Raw genomic sequence first — 18,959 nt, forward strand, 5'->3', positions numbered from 1 at the left:
GGTCAACGGGCAACCATTGAGCCACACCTGCAGGAAACTGTTATTGTTTTAAACTCACCAAATTTTAATAATATGATCTGCAATATAGATTATTGTTTGACACACAATATTATTTGGAAGAAAAAGACCTTAAACTTTTAATTTTACTAGCTTTTATTAGTCTGAAAACCTTGAAATACCAGAAACATTAGAGAAAATCTCCAGCACTAGAGAAGCAATTGCTTGGTTACTTTTATTAGTTGTTAACTTTTTTTCCAATTACTTTGGGTACAAAAAGTAAAACGTAATGAACAAATGATCTTTAGGTACTCTTTGGCCATGGTAGTATGATGACATGTTGCTTGTCAAGAAAGTCCTTTTCCTCCTCGTCCATGCTGCTTTCCGAAAGTGTCAGGAAAGACTGAATTTCAGTATCTTTTTCAGAAAAGCTGGAAATACATTAAAAGATCAATACACAATATACAGAACTAGGTTTGAACTCTTCATTTATCTTCTGATCAATACTACATACGTAGAAGTCACTGGAGGCAGGCAGATGTGAGGGGGCCGCCTCAGACTGGGGCCGTAATTTTCAACATGCCCAATATACCAAGCCTCCTTTTAATGAGATATTCTCATCATGTTCCCTCTCCCAAGAAATAAAGCCACAGTGGTACCAAGGAGAGGAGGTTTTACAGTCTCTGACTGTGTCTTTCACTGATGATTCAGAAGGCACTTCAGAAACTTGCTGAGCCTCAGGGTCAACATTAAGGACATTCATCATTACATTGGCTGTTTAATAGAATCCCAATGAATGTAGACTGCCAGATAAATCAACGCTTTTGTGTACAGTAAATTAGGACTATGTGGATAGCCAGTCAAGGTAGGCCAAAACCAGAATTAATGACAATAATTACTGAGTTATTTTATTTCGTTGTGTTTTATGGTGGAGAGGAAGCTCTGTTGGAGGCTCCAGTGTGTAAGGTTCCAAGGTTTGAGAAGAGGTAGAGTGGGGAACAGTGGGGGGCCTGCACCGCTCATATGTTTTGGTTTAAATTATCTCAATTGTCAGTCCATGTATGGCACTAAATATAAAATACTTGCATAACATTCCATGATGGATATAACTGTTCTTTGGATTTTTTTTTTTTTAATGTCCAACACTGGCAAAATAGCAGAGCCTACACTCCCGTCTGTGAACCAGTGCAGATCTAACTGTGAATAAAAATTTTCACTGGTAATGACATTTTCATGACATTCTTAGTTTTAAAGCATTGTGTTTTATTCTGTTAATGTGTTCCCCTTATGTTTTTGTATTTGTCCTTTATTTTATGAAACGATGGTGACAGCAAGTGGTAGGTTTATTTTGTTTTTAATTACCTTGGGGAGGGGGGGACAGAAACTTTAGATTTACCCCTTTTAAAAATAAACTTTTAGTGTTAGAAATGCAAAAACCCAAGAACCACAGCTAAATTATCTCATCCTTCAGAAAAAGAGAGCAACACTCTTGCTTTCCTTTTACTGCAATATTAGACTTCAAACCAATCAAAGAAATTTACAATACAAGGGTCTTTTATTTACGTTTATCATAAACCTATGAGAAACCCTCCTCCTTTTACAAGGAGTTCCAGTATGTCAATAGTAGAGTGACATGGTAAACTACATTTCTTAAGCTTTTATTAGTATATTAGTATGTTCCCTATAATCTGGTCGCCATTACTAAAAGCTCTTACCTTATGTGAGGAAAGAGTGAAATGATTAACAAACTGAATTATGCTATCATCGACAGCATGGACTTGATTTCAAGAAAGAAACCTCTCAATATTGTATTCTGAAAACTTTATTCACATTGAGTAAGATTCTACTAATGCAAAGTATTAAAATTTATTTAAAATTAAAATTATTAGGTTAATTAATGAAAGTAAGGCAACTGCTTTTCAATTTAAAAAGAAATGCCAGGTTATTATTGAATTCCATCTTTTAAATTTTTCTGACATGTTTTACAGCAGAGAATTATATACTTATATCCTATATAATAATAGAGGAATATGCTAATTAGCCTCAGGGCATAACGACCAACCACATAACAACCAGATCTGCAGTAGGGTGGAACAGCGAACTACAAGTGGGCGGCAGAAAGCTACAGGATGGGGCAGGGCAGCAAGCTATGAGGGGGGTGGGGGGAGGTACAGGAGGGTGGGGCAGTGGGCAGAGAGCTACTGGCGCATGGATTCGTGCACAGGGCTACTAGTATTATAAGCAATTGTTATACTTCATAATAAAGCAACACCTTCATAAACCTTTTACTAAATCCCTATAATAGGTCAGCAAAAGATACAAACATTTTACACAAATAGCCATATAAAGTACACACATGGGGACGATCTTTCTTCATATAGTGAAGAGAATTAGTTGGGGCTTGTCCAAATTGTTACTATGCATTATGTTTACATATAACCTACCTCAGTTCCTTAATTCCACAGGGGCCCCTGGAATGTGAGGTCTTAAAGAAATCTAGGGTAGCCTGACTTAAGTTCAGTGAATCATTGTTGAAGGCTGGTAACTCTTCTGAGGTTAGGCTGCAACATTTTTCTGAAGGATCTGAAATATTTTAGTTCATGAATTGTCAACACATAAGTTCAAGAAACAAATGCACAGTATATGGCTCTGACATTTTATCCAGAGTAAACTAGTATATATAAAACCTAAGCGACCATCTCAATTGAACGGACAACCGAACAGGCTGCGTGGGGCAACCAGGCCCACAGGGTGGTCCGTGAGGGGCGACCAAATGACTGAGCAGCAGGCTGCATGGGGCAACCAGGCCGGCAGGGGTCAGTGAGGGACGACCAAACAACTGAGCAGCAGGCTGTGTAGGGTGACCAGGCCCACAGGGAGGTCAGTGAGGGGCGACCAAACGACCAAGCAACAGGCTGCATGGGGCAACCAAGTGGCAGGGGGAGCAGTGAGGGGCGACCAAACAACTGAACAGCAAGCTGCATGGGGCAACCAGGCCAGCAGGGTGGGGGGCAGTTGGGGGCAACCAGGCCAGTGAGGGGGGAGCAGTTATGGGTAATCAGGCCGGCAGGGGGGGCAGTGAGGGGCAATCAGGCCAGCAGGCAGAGGCAGTTAGGGGTGATTAGGCTGGCAGGGGGGCAGTTAGGGTCAATCAGGCAGGCAGGCAGGTGAGCGGTTAGGAGCCAGCAGTCCCTGATTGTGAGAGGGATGTCCGACTGCTGGTTTAGGCCCGATCCCCGGGATCGGGCCTAAACCAGCAGTCGGGCATCCCCTGAGGGGTCTTGGATTAAAGAGGGTGCAGGATGGGCTGAGAGGACCCTCCCACCCCCACCCCCCACCCCCCACCCCCCACCCCCCATGCACAAAATTCGTGCACTGGGCCTCTAGTCAGTAGTATAAAGAGAGGATCATAGATTTTGTATCATCTCTAAAGTTTCTAATGTTTGTAGGATCATCAGAGAGTGAGGTAAATTTGTTTTGATATTCCAGATTAGGGCACGGTATCAAGTCACTTTAACCATATTGGTTTTTTGTTTAGCAAATCCCCCAATCTTATTTTTTGGCTTAATTGGGATATATTTGACATAAAACATTGTTTAACTTTAAGGTGTACAATGTGTTGATTTGAAACATATATTGGGAAATGATAACCACCATAGTGTCAACTAAGACCTCAATCACATCACATAAATGCCATTTCTTTTTTGTGGTGAGAACATTTAAGATCTACTCTCATAGAACTTTCAAATATGTAATGCAGTAATATTAATTATAATGCCCACCTGTATGTCAGATACTCAGAACTTCCTCATCTTGTACTTTTTGATCAACATCTCCCAGTTTTTCCCACCTGGAAGCCTTTGGCAACCACCATTCTAGTCTGTTTCTATGTGTTTGGCTGTTTTAGATCCCATGTGTAAGTTATATTATACAGCATTTGTCTTTCTCTGACTGATTGCAAACAGCCATATTAATTTTTCAATCTACATTATACCTAAAAAAAGTGTCCAATGTCCTGAGAATTCATAAAATTACAAAGAAAACCAAGTGATCCTCTTAAAGCTAAAATATTGTCAACTCATCAACTTATCTGAATGTTAAACACTTTGTTATACCTTTTTGTCTTCTAAGAAAAGCTTTACCTCCATACAGTGGGAGGCGAATGTTAGTCTTGGCAAAGTTGCCCTTTTGTGTTTATTTTTGCTTCCTGGCTTTGTTTGGGTAGAAAATAATCATTTAAATGTGTAAGGAGAGAAGTCTTAAATCTTCTCCTTTTCTGTAAAGCTGGCCTATGGTTCAGCCTAGGCAAGAAAAAATAGTGCAAGTAATGTGAGCAAAACTATTAGCAAACATATCTACACTAATAAAAGAGAAAGATGCAAATTGACTGTAACTTTGCAATGCCCCAGCCAATCAGGAGTGAGTATGCAAATTAACCCGACAAAGATGGTGGGTTAATTTGCATAGCAGGTGCCAAGCAGCCAGGAGTGGGGTGGCCACTTGCGTGTATGCCGGCACAAAACGGCCTGCATCCTGGGTACAGGCATCCTCGGGAGCCAAGCCGCTCTGAGCCTGTAGGCCCGGGTGTAGGCCCAGAGCGGCCAGGGTCCTGGAACACCTCCGGCCACTCCGGGCCTACGTGCGCAGGCGCAAAGCACCCGGGGGTGGGGCGGGAACATCCCCGGGACCCAGGTGCTCTGAGCCGGCAGCGTGCAAGCGGCCGGGGGCAGGGCAGGAACGTCCCCCACAGCAAGCGAGCAGAAAGCAGGGCCCTGCTTGCCCCTGAACATGGCAGCAAAGGGAAAACAGTCCCCCACAGTGAGCGAGCAGACAACAGGGTCCTGCTTGCCCCTGGCCGTGGCAGCAAGGGGCAAGCAGTCCCCAACATGGCCCCCACAGAAAGCAGATACCAGGGCCCTGCTTGCCCCTGCAGCGGCAAGCCAGAGAGCAGACAGCAGGGCCCTGCTTGCCCCTGGCTCCAGTGGTGAAGGACAAGCAGGCCCCCACAGAGAGCAGACACCAGGGCCTGCGGTGGTATCAAGCAGGTAGGTCCGCAGAGAGCAGAGAACCACGGGAAGCAGGCCTAAGCTGTCAGTAGGACATCCCCTGAGGGCTCCCAGATTGGAGAGGGTGCAGGTTGGGATGAGGGACCCCCCCATGCACGAATTTAGTGCACTGGGCCCCTAGCCTTTATATAAACTACCAAGAAGTCAAGTATAAAAAGAAATGATTACTATATTTTAAAGGCCATAATGCCTTCTCTCTGTCATTGGTACAATTCTAAGAGTCATCTAACTTGTACATAAAATCATGTGGACTTTTAAAATTGTTAAAATTCCTGGGTGCTCCTCTTCCCTTCATTCTGATGACAGTGCCAAGTAAACACCCTCCTGATCAGAATGACCAAACACAAACTGAAAAGAGTGTTAAGGATAAAATAAGCAGGTTTAGGGAGATTTAGAAATAAAGGGGGAGGAAGGCATAGGTGAAGGCTTGGAGCTGCCAAAAGGCATACATTCACAGAGCAAAAGGTGCCACAAGATAAGGGGAGAGGAAGACATCCATTCACAGAAGATAAGGAAAAGCCACAGGGTATGGGGGAAAAAAGAAAACAAACTTTCACAGAGGATAGAGAAATGCCAATGAGAAGGGAATATCAAAAGACAAAGAACTGCAGCCTTTATAAACCTTAGAAAAAAGAGCTTAGTGGGTTAACCCCTTGGAATCCCCTCGCTATGTGGGAGTCTGTATTTGCTTCCAATAAAATTCCACACTTTTCATCTACCACCTTTTGTCCATGGTTTCATTCTTTGAATCCATCTGGACAAGGACCTGGGAAAGAAGCCACCCTTGTATCCTGCTCTGGAAAAACAACCTGAATCAAAACCACGATGTATCATATACTTGATTATAGAGATTTTTTTTTTGTCATTAGTATTAATTTGAAGCTCCTTAGATTATTTCTTCTGTAAGACAAACCTCAATACATGTATAACTGGAAGTGTCCTAAAAATTATTTAGCCCACTGACTTCCATATTATGATACATGGAGAAATCCAGTAGGCTTAAGGATGAAGCTCCTGCTAAAGCAATCAGGAAGGCTTTCCTTGGTCTTATTTACATTTGAATAATTTGGATTAATTAAGATTAATTTGGAAGAAAAAGAAAAGATTTCTCAGCTAAAATTTTTGTCTCATTCTCACTTGCAGGAAACTAGAAAATTAAGGGCTCACGGAGGATTGGCAACTTGTTGAAATTCTCACAGACACATGGTCGAAGAACTAGAACTAGATCTGAGGTCTTTTAGCTCACCTATGTCCTAAAACCCTTTATGTCCCACAATATAATTTTCTAGCTTTAGGCCACTATCTTCTCTCCCAATTGTCCACTAAGTAGAAGAATATGGGTATGCCAGGCCCCTTTACATGTCCCTATGACAGGCAATGTGACCTGTGGGGAAATAGTCAATTCAGGATTTGGAATTGGTAGGATTATGGTGCTAAAACTCAATAATGATGCTTAGAACTGAAGAATACCACCAGGAAGGTATTCAACCTCTGTTATATATTTGAGTTTTAATTAAATGAACACAGAACTAATTTAAATTGTGCAAACAAAATGGGCCTGTTTTTGTATAATTATTAATTCTCAGAATTATATTTCAGAACATCTTGTCAAGGTAACAGGTGCAAAGGTGACATCACTTGATTTTTCACTACAGAAAAAAATATAAAACTGCTTATAAAGTCCTGTTGCAGGTTAGTTTGTGTTAAACCTAAAAGGTCAATTGTACAAAAACCCAAGTCTCCTGACGTTTTAATAGAGAGCGAGGAAAACTGGATTGATATTTATGTTGAAAATTTTACTTTATAACTGTCAGGTCAGCTGATAGTTAAAAAATGTATTTTCTATCCCTAGAGTAAGAGTATATGCTCTGATCATTGAAAAAATCCCTGAAATACAATAATATGGAGCGGGGGAGGGAGTAGTAGGGTAAGGTAGAAGAGGTATAGGGGAGATAAATAGTGATGGAAAAAAGATTTAAATTTAATTTTTTTAAAAAAGACAAAAATATTGGCTAAATATAAACTTCTGGGGTGCATTTCTAAAACTCGTGTAATTTAAAACATTCATACAACTTTATTCCACATAAAATTAATCAAATATGAGTAAAATAAATAAAGGAAAGAAGAAAGGAAAGACCAAAGAAACATTAAAAGTTTCAAAACATTAAAAAGTTAAAAACTTCAAAGAATGGAAACAAAGAGAGAGGTTATTTACATGAGGAACCAAAAACAGTAAGCATTTCTAAAGTTCTGTGCAGCATAGCTAGATACGACCAGTGTTTAGGAGGATGTGACAACCAGGACACTTGCTCTGCACCCCATGAGCCCCTCCCCAGCTCTTCAGCCTCCTGCTCTCCTGTCCCTCCATTTCCCTTCCGCTCTGCCACTGGATCTCGCCTTGTTTATCCCCCCAAACCTTCTTCCCTTTACTTTCATTCTGCCCACACCCTCTCCCACTCTAGTGGTCACAATACTGATTTGAAGTAAGGATTTCCAATTATTTGAGTGCCATTCTGATCTAGCGGTAAGACAAAGGAATATAGGACAGACCTGCCTGGGTTTGTGCCTGGGCGCTTGTGTACAAAGGGGAGACCATGGCAGTTCCCTTGCCCAGAGCCAGTACCCACCAAGGGGGAATCAAAAATAGCACTTGTCCAATCCCAGAGTAGCTATGAGGAGCAAATGAAGCAATATTATATATAAAGACAAATAATGAACATTACTACTCATTGAATGGGTTCATATTCCTTTTATCAGAACATGTTTAATACGTTCACTTTCACTTATATGGAGCATTCCAAGCCCATCATTGCCTGGCTGTCTTATCTAGTGAATTTGCTAACTATAAACCCCGAGTAGGCCTTCTACAAGTTAATATCGTGCTTGATGGTCAGCCAATGAACAGAGGCTCCAATTACATAGGAAGCCACTGACTCACTATTTTACATCACAGACAGCTGGCCACATCTGATCATATCAGGTAGATGTTTAGTCTTTCTTGTTTGAAAGAAGGTGCTTTCCTCTCTTTAATTGCTTGGTTCAGTTAACTATCTATAAACTCACACAAAGAAACGACTGCCATGGGAATTGAAGGACCATTGAGGCTGTTAAACTGCAAGTCAGAATGAGTCTGAAGCAAACAAATCACTTTTAACTATTGAAAAGGACATGCCTTACAGTACTTCATTACTGCTACTTTCTCATAATGCATCTTTTCTGATACTTTCCAAATTTCTTTAGGCCATAACATCTGAAACCTGCCGAGGTACCTTAATAAGTAAGTTATACTGATATGTTGAACTTATTAAGGAAATTACTGTAGTATTATTTACAAAAGTATGTGTGGAGAGAATGATAATAAGGCATGAACTATAGCTAACTATAATCCTCAAGGCAGCCTAGAAGAAAACATAGTTGTAGAATAGAAATAGCTTTTAGATATTTTTCCCTGAAATTTAGACTTACCAAGAGTACCTTACCTTAATGTATGTAGAAAGCACCACCCACTGGTTCCTTATACAATTTAACATTTTTTTCCAGGACTTACTATGTGCTAGGCACTGCTGAGTTAGTGTGTGTGTGTGTGTGTGTGTGTGTGTGTGTGTCCTTACTTCAAACCCCCAGTGGCTTGGCAGGACTCTTAGAATGACATCCAAACTCCTTAGTGTAGATAGAAATACATTTTTGTAAATATAATATTTAATACACATTTGAATTCAAATTCAATCACTGGACAATTTTATGATAGGACCTATTACTATACCCAGCTTTCATACATAGAAACTGATGCAAAATGAGATTAAGAAAATAATTTGCCCAACGTCACAAAGCTGTAAGGGAGTGTTTTGTCTCAGAACCAGCTCCCCTTCTGGTCCCCCCTGCCCCAGAGGCTGGAGGCTTTCAACCACCTGGCTTTGCTGCCCCCTTTCTCCTGATTCAGCAGGAAGCTCTGTCTGCACACAGGCATACCCTGCTGTGCCCACCTCTCCTGCTTCTGAAATGGCTCTAATATCAGCCGCAGCAATCTGAATCAGAGGAGAAACACTTTACTTAATGTAGTTATTTTCTGTTTTTTCTTCTCCCAGCTCCTTGGCAAAGTTGTTTGCCACCGAACTTAGTGGAAGTGGATGCATCCTAGAGCTAACAGAAAATGGGTCAAGGTTAGCTGCTCACAAAAACGCAGCTTTCACAGGGACGTGAGCACATTTACATTTGTATAAGCATCAAATTGTGTAGCTGTGTCTGCATGAGACCAAATCTCAAGAGTTTTACCAGATTGCATCATAAGTGGCAAAATGTGGGTGGAATTTTTCTGCCCGTTGATGCTAAACAGAATACAAAAACCTTGTGCAGAATCAGTGAATTTTCTAGAATAGGGTCTGATTTCACTCCAGCATCTGTCACCTCACTGACTGTGGGGTTGATTCAGCTGATGTACCATCTTCTTCCACCCTCAGCTCCAGGAGAGTGCCTCAAAGCTGTGAACTCATCCAAAGCTAATCTTCCCAAATGAAAAGAGAGCTGTGCCGGGGTCAAGTGTGTGTACTAGTAAGTGATGGCCTCCTGCTCCTGGGCCATAGGTGTGCTTTCATATATGAAAAGCTATGTATTCCGGTGAAAACTCGGGGTTGGTGTAAGAGAAGATGAGAGACACAGGGCAAAAGTGAAGCATGTCAGATGAGAGTGATAAAGGCAAATCTAAAGCTCAGTGGTTAGAAACACACATACAATAAGACTGTTGTTTGTAAGTACTGTATTTCATTTGTAAATAATGGAACTTTTCAATCTATCAAAATAAGAAACCCTTTATTTTCTGATTAAAAACTTAGCCCTTTAGACCCAGGTCAGACCAGACATGCTTCATATTACAATTCACCTTCAGTGTATTACTTCCCAGGAAGTTTACATTTCATTTTTAGTAATTTAGAGTAAAGCAAATGAAGGGCAGATGGGTAAAGATGAATCATAAACTCTCTTCCCTCAACTTATAAGGAAATACAAAAAGCAGAAAAATTAAAATAAAATCGTAACAGCCCGGCAGTGTGGCAAATGGTTGAGCCTAGAACCATAAATCAGGAAGTTCCAGGTTCCATTCCTGGTCAGGGCACATGCCAGGGTTTGGGGCTAGATCCCTAGTAAAGGGGCATGCAGGAGACAGCCAGTCAATGTTTCTCTCTTCATTGATGCTCAATCTCTTTCTCTAAAATCAATAAAAACATATTTGAAAAAACTGTAAGAGGAACCATACAAAGAAAAGGCTACAAGTTCACATAAGAAATTTTGACAAGGGGCAAGCAAAGAAATAAACAGAAGATTAATTGAGATGTAGCTGAGTGTTACTGCTGTTCACCCCAACCCCCTTCCCACCCAATCCTATATAATAAAAGCCCAGCGACTGAAATGGCGAAATGACCAGAACAACCAGAGACCAGAACGACCACAGCCTCTTGCCCTGGCCGGCCGTGCCCCCCAGCGGGGACCCCCCACCAATTTGGGGCCCCCGTCAGGGCGGGTCGGACGGCCCCCACCCATGTACCAGGCCTCTAACCTATATAATAAAAGGGTAATATGCAAATTGACCTTAACAGCAGAACAACTAGAACTACCCCAACCAGTCACTATGAGGCATACTGCTGGTCCCTTTCCCAGGCAAGCAGGCTCCGATCGCCAGATGGTGAACGGGGAACCAGGGGTGGGTAGCAGGGGACACGGGTGGTGCCAGGCCAAGGCCCCCACTTCACCAGTCACCCCACACACAGAGGGCAACCCATGGTGGGGGCAGGTCTGGTGAGCAGGCGGGAACGGCCGACCTCTCGATCCCTTTCCCCAGCCATCAGGCTCTGCTCGCCTGATGGCGAATGGGGAACTGGGGTGGGTGGCAGCGGGGAGCGGGGTGGGATGTGGGCAGCTGGGGAAGATGGCCCTGATCACAGGCCAGGCCTAGGGACTGTACCCGCGCACAGATTTTGTGCACTGGGTCTCTAGTATGCTAATAATAGAAACATGAGACTATCTAAAGTACTGATAAGCAGAGGCAAGTAAATTGTAAACCTACAGGTGTCCCCACAGGGACAGAACACACTTGAAACCAGGCTCAATGAAATTTGCCATTTAATAAATTTTTTAAAAAGATAAGAGAACCCAGATCCTCCAACAAAGGAGGCTGAGCTCCCCAGCCCTTCATCTATCCTCTCTGGGACTTTGAGCTAGCAGGATACAGAAGAGTGCAATAGTCAACCCACAAGTATAGCCCCAAAGAGAAGACTGACAGATCTCAGTGCAGGTATAAAGCACTTCAAGAAAAATGTATTCTCACTATATCAGAAAAGACAGAGGATGTGAGCAAAGCCACCCACAATAAGTATGAGCAAGTAAGATACAAAGAAATGATAGCAACTAGCTATGCAAACAAAGCAGAATCCAAAAATCCATAGCACGCAAAGAATTATTAAATAAAAGACAAATGTGGTAGAAAACAGATCAAGACCATAAGAAAATTCCCGTAAGTCTTTTGGCTACAAAAATAATAATAAAACCATTTTTAAAAAATACGTTTTTATTGATTTGAAAGCAAGAGAAAGGGAGAGGGATAGAGAGATAGAAAAGAAACATCCATGAGAGAGAAACATCAATTGGCTGCCTCTTGCATGCCCCCTACTGGGAATTGAGCCCGAAACCTGGGCATGTGCCCTGACCTGGAATCTAACCTGGGACCTCTTGGTTCATGGGTTGACGTTCAACCATTGAGCAATACCAGCTGGGCAAAAACAATATTTTTAAAAAGAGCAAAACTAGTATCAAAGATCAAACATGTTAGATATAAGAAAAAAGAAAAAATTAAAAGTTGATCTCTTTCTGGATTAAATTTTGTACCAGGAAAAAATAAGCTATAAAGAACATCAGGACAATTTTTAAAAATTAGATATGCACTATGTATTAGAGACTCATATTACATCAATGTTAAATTTCCTAATCTTTATCATTTTACTATGGCTGTGTAAGAGAATGTCCTTGTTCATGAGAAATGCACCCCGAATTTATTTTTTTTTTTATAAAAGGATCATGGTGTTGATAACTTCCTCTTAAATTGTTCAGGAAAAAAAAAGAGCTGTGTGTGTGTGTGTGTGTGTGTGTGTGTGTGTGTGTGTGTGTACCTAATTGCAATGAGGGTAAAGCCAAACAGGTGGTGGACTGGATAAAGTAAATACAGAAGTTCCTTGTATGATTTTTGCATTCTTGCAAGTTTTCTGTAAGTTTGAAATTATACCAATGTAAAAAATTACCAAAGCAAGTCAAAGCAATTCCTTTAGAGAGCTAATTTATTAAGTTGATCAATAAGGAATAGACTATAGCCCACTGAAAATTGTAACTCTGACATAGAAGCTACCCTTGAGAGAATCACAGTAAACTCAAAAGAAAGTAAAAAAAATGGATTAAATAGTTGAAGAAAATATAAGTAAATGCATTGTACAAAGAGGATCCAACATAAACAAAATAGGTTTCTCAGCAGGAGAAAACCAAATGGAACAGAAAAGCAATTTAAATATACAATAGCAGAAAATTTCTCTGAAAATAAAGAGGAACTTATTTTGCAGACAGAAAGAGAACCCTCTATTTTAAGAAAAGCTGGATTATTAAAACTGAAACAATCCTTGTTCAGTTTCTGAATTTCAAAGATATGAATTTTTTTTTCAAATATCCAGTGAGAAAAGAAGAGAGAGAGGGTGAAGTAAAGAATCAAGTTGACCTCAAACTACTTCAGAGGGGAATTCAGGCCCAGAAAATGGTGAGTCAGTATGTACAAGGTTTAAGATAAAAGCGATCCAGGGAAATTACCCTCAGCCAATTTTCCATTCAAATATAAAGGTAGCAGGCATTCTGAAGCATGAAAGAACTCAAGAAATTGAGCACCATGAGCCCTACTTAGGAGAAAAGCTACTTGACAATCACATTCAAGCAAACAAAATTTAAAGGAAAACTGTGCTAAGGGATGAACTAGCACATATTCAGAGATAGCAGACTAGAGAAATGTCTAAGTGCAAGGGGAAAAATTGTGATCCACTAATTTCATATAGCTAACTTGCTAATTAATCATAAAGTTAAAGCGCAGACATTCTCAAGAATGCCACAATAAAACTTTCCAGAGAAGAACCAAAATAAAAGAAATAAAAGGGTCAAGCCCTGGCTGGGTGCCTCAGTTGATTAGAGTATCATCCCATACACCAAACAGGCTGCAGGTTCAATTCCAGGTCAGGGCACATACCTAAATTGCAGGTTCAATCCCTGGTCTGAGCATGCATGGGAGGCAGCCAATCGTGTTTCTTATTTTCCCTTTCTCTCTCTCTCTATCTTCTCTCTTTCTCTCCATCTCTCTTCCTTCCTCTTTCTCCAAAATCAATAAACATTTCCTCAGATGAGGATAAAAAAGGCACAAAATTGGGAAGTCATAGCAAAAATGCTGGTACTGATCATTTAATCCATAAGAATTTTCATTAAGAAAGAAGAAATAAAAGGATACCTTGAAAAAATAAAAAGTTATAACATCACTATAACAGATGTATTCAATGCTATCTATAATTACATGTGGTTAAAAATAAGAAATAAATGAGTTATTGTATTTTATTACTGTCTAAAATAAATCATAAAGAAAAAATGGTCCCAATTGCTTACTGTTTATTTTTACCTTTTTCCTTAATTTTTAAATTTACTGGTTGGACCATATAAAATTGCCAATATTCCACCATTTTTTTTTAAATTACAAAAGGCAATTTCTTGTAGTTCGACTTAAACATTTTTGTGATTAAAAAAACTTATTTGAAATGTACAATTTCCTTTAGTTTCAGTTCAATTACTTTTATTAAATTGGGTAAATAAATGTATAACTTTAAAAACTATTATGTAGAACATAAGTCTATTTTTATAAAATTATTATTATCTTTCCTATAATCTATTTATCCTCCTAACTATAAGTTCTTATATGTAGACTTATGATATAAGCAGAGAAGTTTAAAATGATGCTCATTAAACATTAATAATAGTTGTTTTCAGAAGAGTAAAATTTTGGGGGGATTTTGGCTTTCCTTTGTATTTTTTTGGATTGCTTGAATTTTTCCAAACCAAGATGTATCCTTTTTTAGGAAAACAGCAAAGTCATTATTCTAAGGTAAATATCACTAAAACAGCCAAGGGAGGAACTGTGGGTGGAATACACATGCCCCTGGAAGTTGCTGGCCTGCCTCTGAGATTTGCAGCTGGCTTCTATCAAACTGAGTGAACAACTTTCTAACAACAAACCTTCGACAGTCTGGAAAAGGAATTGAATGTGCTGAGAAATCTTGCAGGTAATGCTAGATTTAAGATTTCCTCTCCTGATGTTTTGTTACTGAACCAGACCTTTGTAAATTCAAGAATATGTCTATGATTTACTATTCTCCATCCATGGAGGTTTAGGAAGTAGAATGCACAGACATAATTTTCCTCCAACTGGTTGGCCAACTACTAGCATTGGTCTCAACTGGGTACTTGTTAGATCTGCAGAATCTTGGCCCATCCCCAGATAATACAGAGACACAGTCTGCATTTTAACAAGATCCCCGGAGGCTTCTGTATAAGGTAAAGCTTAAGAAATACTGCTTTAAAACATCTAACAGCTTAATTCTCCAACAGGGATGTTGGACAGCAGCTTTCATACAGCTTACAGAGATTAGCCACTCAGTGGGTTTGCAGAAAGAAGAACAATTTTTTTGTTTCTGTCCACATGAAGGTTCTTATGCAATACAATGGAGCTATGTATCATGTGACCTAAGGGGGACTATCTCTTGTGTGGCTGGCATCCACACATAACATTTGCACAGTGACCGCAAGTGATATTCAAGAAAATAGACACTGAACTTGGTTGTTTAAAAGAGGTAAAGGAAAAGACATTTTGCTTGTTTTCTTGGAGCAGGATATGAAGAATCAGGCAGAGGGCAGAGTTAACATTGTCTACAGAGGAAAAAAAAATAGCATTACCTGCAAGATTTCTCAGCACATTCAATTCCTTTTCCAGACTGTCGAAGGTTTGTTCATCAGCAGTGTTGTCTGAAAAAGGCTCGTTGTGGTCAGTAATATCAATGTGTTCAATTTCTGAAATTTCAGAAGCAGCTCTAGATAATGATTGAGCCGGGGCACTTCTTGGTGGAGGATAGAAGGAGGAATTACAGTTGGAACTTCTTTTAACAGAGGTGGAAAGTGGTAAATTTGCTGTTGAAGGTCTCTGTGATGTCTTGCCTAAAATGAAAAAAAAAAAACTTTAATCAACTACTTTTTAAATTTTGAATGAGTGCTTAAAGATACAAAATACCAACCCCCTAAACTTAGAGCAGTTCAGTTCATGCAAGAGAGTGTATGAAAAATTAAATTTTAGATTATCATCCATACTTTGCTAATCCTAAATTACTTTCCCCATGTTATAAAAAACACTTCTCAGTAATTTTTTCATAATTTTTCTATATTCAGAAAAAGGTTAAATAATTGTAATATTAACTAAAGCAAAACATCTGCAAACGAAGTCAATTCCAGACCAGTACAGCACTCAATCTTGTATCATTTATCTCCTAGACAACTGCTGTGCCATGTTTCTTAAATTCTAGGACAATACCACACTGTGGCTTGTCAGAGGAAAACAACCCAAGGATAAACATGGTACCACTTCCCAGTGAACCAATTTTACTTGATGGCATGTAATTTATTTTTATATTAGAACAAACATGGAGCCCGGCCAGAGTGGCTCATTGGTTGAGTGTCAACCTATGAACCAGGAGCTCATGGTTCAATTCCTGGTCAGGGCACATGCTTGGGTTGCAGGCTCGATCCCCAGTGGGTTACATGCAGGAGGCAGCCGATCAATGGTTCTCTCTCATCATTGATGTTTCTATTTCTCTCCCCCCCTCCCTTCCTCTCTAAAAACAACAAAAATATATTTTTTTAAAAAAGAACAAAGATGAAGACAAAATAGATTAGTATAAATTATTTTTAAAAATGAAAAGTATTGACATCACATTTCTAATTTCCTAAACACGAGTTCACTCTGCTGCCTTATAGGGAACTTAGTGGAAAAGTCCCAGAAGCACAGATCTAAGTCAGGTTATCACTGTGTCCTACCCGAGCAGTCAGGGCTTTATCTTGATATATTTCAAAGGTTGGTTTCGTTGGTTTCTTCAACATGTGTGTCTCTTTCATAGTAGGAAGAAAATAATCCCTTCAAATTTTATACTAATACAACATGATTAATTTATACTTTGGCACTGTTCCAAGATTCTTTAATAAAGGGAATTTTCAAAGTACAAATTTAGAAATGCATAGAACCGGTAACATTTTAAATGCACTAAATCATTGTTCTGATTTAGTTAAATGTATTTATATTGAGTATAAATGATTTATATTAGAAGATAAGCTTGCATTCCCTTAACACAAATTGGCATTGCGTAAAATATTAAATTCTTTAGAGAAGTGCTATTGTCATCATCATAAAAATTATGATTTGTCTGAACATATGCCATATAGCATTATGCCCAATCTATTGACTCAAAGGAAAATGTAAAATTCAGAAGAGAGGCTACAGGCAGTTGGCATGTATTAAATATTTAATGACTATTGAGTTATTTTTTAACTTTACAGATCTACTCTGAATGTAGCTAGTACCCTAAGAAGAATCTTAATGCAGTGGGTAATTATTTAAGCAATTAAAACTGACTAAGGTAAGTCCCAAAGGGCACCAATTTTAATGAACACTTCAGAAATCAATTTTGAAAACACTTTTTGTTGGAATAAAATTATGAATAAATTAAAATAAGATCCTGACCTTTTGTGTCTGTTTGTGTTTGGAGACTATGCTGGGAAAAAATATATCTGACAAAAAATTTGCCTATGTTTTAAGAAAAATAAATGTAGATATCCCTAAGAATTATTTTAATGACAAGAATTTAAAAATGATTTACCCTTTTAACTATAATATGTAAAGAATCGATATTTTATTCATAGCCATCTATAAAAGCAAATTTGACATTCATTCCTGCATAATAAAGCAGCGGTAGGAACAGCAATAGAAGCACATAGGTCGGTGCGTGTAACAATTCACCTATCTAAATCAAAAGTTCTAGGTCTATGGAGAAAACCACACCCATCTATCTGTAATGTGCTAGGTTTCGTTCAAGTAAAATTTAAAGGGGTTTAGAACTCTTATGAAAATAAAACAAACAAAAGATTTATTAGCAAGAACTGGACTTCTGCCAACATGTATAGATATGAGGTGAGAACATTTTGACATAACGTAGATGTCCTTCAGAAAATTCAGGAGAGTACAAATACTTGCTGAACTCGTAACAACATCTGGTTGTCACAATACTTGAGGGTAATTGATCCCAATTGAGAAAAAAAATAAAAGTATACCAGAAATGAACCAGACTTATGCTTAGCACACAGCAAGGAGACAGCCCATCTTTCTTAATGAAAATACATTCAAAGTGCAATTTAGAGTAACCAACATGCAGACACAGAAGATGCTCTAATTTGGTCCTAGACTTTAGTCATTTATTTTATTCATGTAGGTGGGTATGGCATTCTCGTTCATGTTTATTGCATAAACTTATCAATGTTATTGGTAGGGTTAAGATTTGAGACACAGTTAAGGCTGGCATTAATGAAAAATGCCACTGTTGCAGGGATCATTCCATACTTTTTTACAGTCCAGTTGGTAGATTATAAATATAAGAAATTACTTTAGGAGTAATTTGTGCCATCACTGGTAATGAAATATTGGGAAATTATAGATTAACACTGATCACAGTTAAACTCTAAATATAACACATGAAATTGTCCTTGGTATTAACTAAAGAATATATGCTCTATGATTACTAATGAGACCATGCCAAATATTGGAAAGATAAAATTGAAGGGTGCCTTTGGGTTATATTAATGGGCACAAGAATGCCGATAGGAATATGAAAATATGAATCACTCAGGGAATAAGAACAATAGTCATGGTTGCTATTCTAATTACACATTAGAATTGATGAAGCATAATCAGGGCAACATGGATTTTCCACAGTGTTTCAGTGACAATTTCTATTCCAATCATAAGACCCACTATTTCATTCTTGAACAAAGGTTGCAAAACATTATTGTCTATTGATATTCTTGCTCAACTGTGTAAATTACTGAGAATACATAAAACATAGAAATGTATTTTCCAACAGTTCTTGAGACACATATGGAAATTTTATTCAGCAGCATGGTTTAGTGGAAAAATGCTACACTGGGAAGCAAGAACCTGTCTTGTCTCCCAGAATTAGAAATCAGCTTCTGACCAAGGACATGAAAATTCATATCTTGCCAGTAAAATTAAGGAGTTGGACAGAATAATGTCTTAAACCCCTTCCAACTCTGAGAACTTATAAATTCACACCCTATCCAATTCAATTACAAAATCATGTGTCAAATCCTAAAACTGCTAGGCACTGTGTCAGAATCCAGGTAATTCATAAGTGAATCAGACATTGCCCCACCCTCAAGTTGCACTTCAGACTAACACACAGTCCTGCTCTCCAGCTTCCCTCATTCAGAAGCACTGCCTAAGTGCTTACAATGACCCAGGGTCTGTTCCATCACTGAAGATGCACCAACGAATGGGACAGGCTAGGTTCTTGCTTTTTTCCCCACTATAGATGGGATCAGCAGAAAATATACAAGTAAATGAAAATAATTTCATTTAGTGGTAGGTTCTATGAGAAAGATAAAGAAAGGTAAATGTGCCCTGACTGGTTTGGCTAAATGGATAGAGCATCGGCCTATGGACTGAAGGGTCCCAGGTTCGATTCTAGTCAAGGGCATGTACCTTGGTTGTGGGCACATCCCCAG

The 18,959-nt window shown here is 39.1% G+C and overlaps 1 protein-coding gene across 1 annotated transcript in view; it reads right to left on the bottom strand.

Moving 5' to 3' along the window:
- Positions 1 to 301: 301 nt before the first annotated feature.
- Positions 302 to 18,959, bottom strand: part of ZBBX (zinc finger B-box domain containing) — a gene marked incomplete at its 3' end in the record, with an annotated part of 106,364 nt that continues 87,706 nt past the window's right edge. The window contains exons 18-20 of the mRNA XM_079767266.1: positions 15,075 to 15,332; positions 2,442 to 2,580; positions 302 to 428 (exon numbers count right to left, since the gene is read on the bottom strand). Coding sequence (XP_079623392.1) covers positions 302 to 428; positions 2,442 to 2,580; positions 15,075 to 15,332 — 524 coding nt within the window. The remainder of the gene's footprint in view (positions 429 to 2,441; positions 2,581 to 15,074; positions 15,333 to 18,959) is intronic.

The sequence above is a fragment of the Cnephaeus nilssonii genome, assembly GCF_951640355.1.
Source record: "Cnephaeus nilssonii genome assembly, chromosome: 3".
NCBI classification, from domain to species: Eukaryota; Metazoa; Chordata; class Mammalia; order Chiroptera; family Vespertilionidae; genus Cnephaeus; species Cnephaeus nilssonii.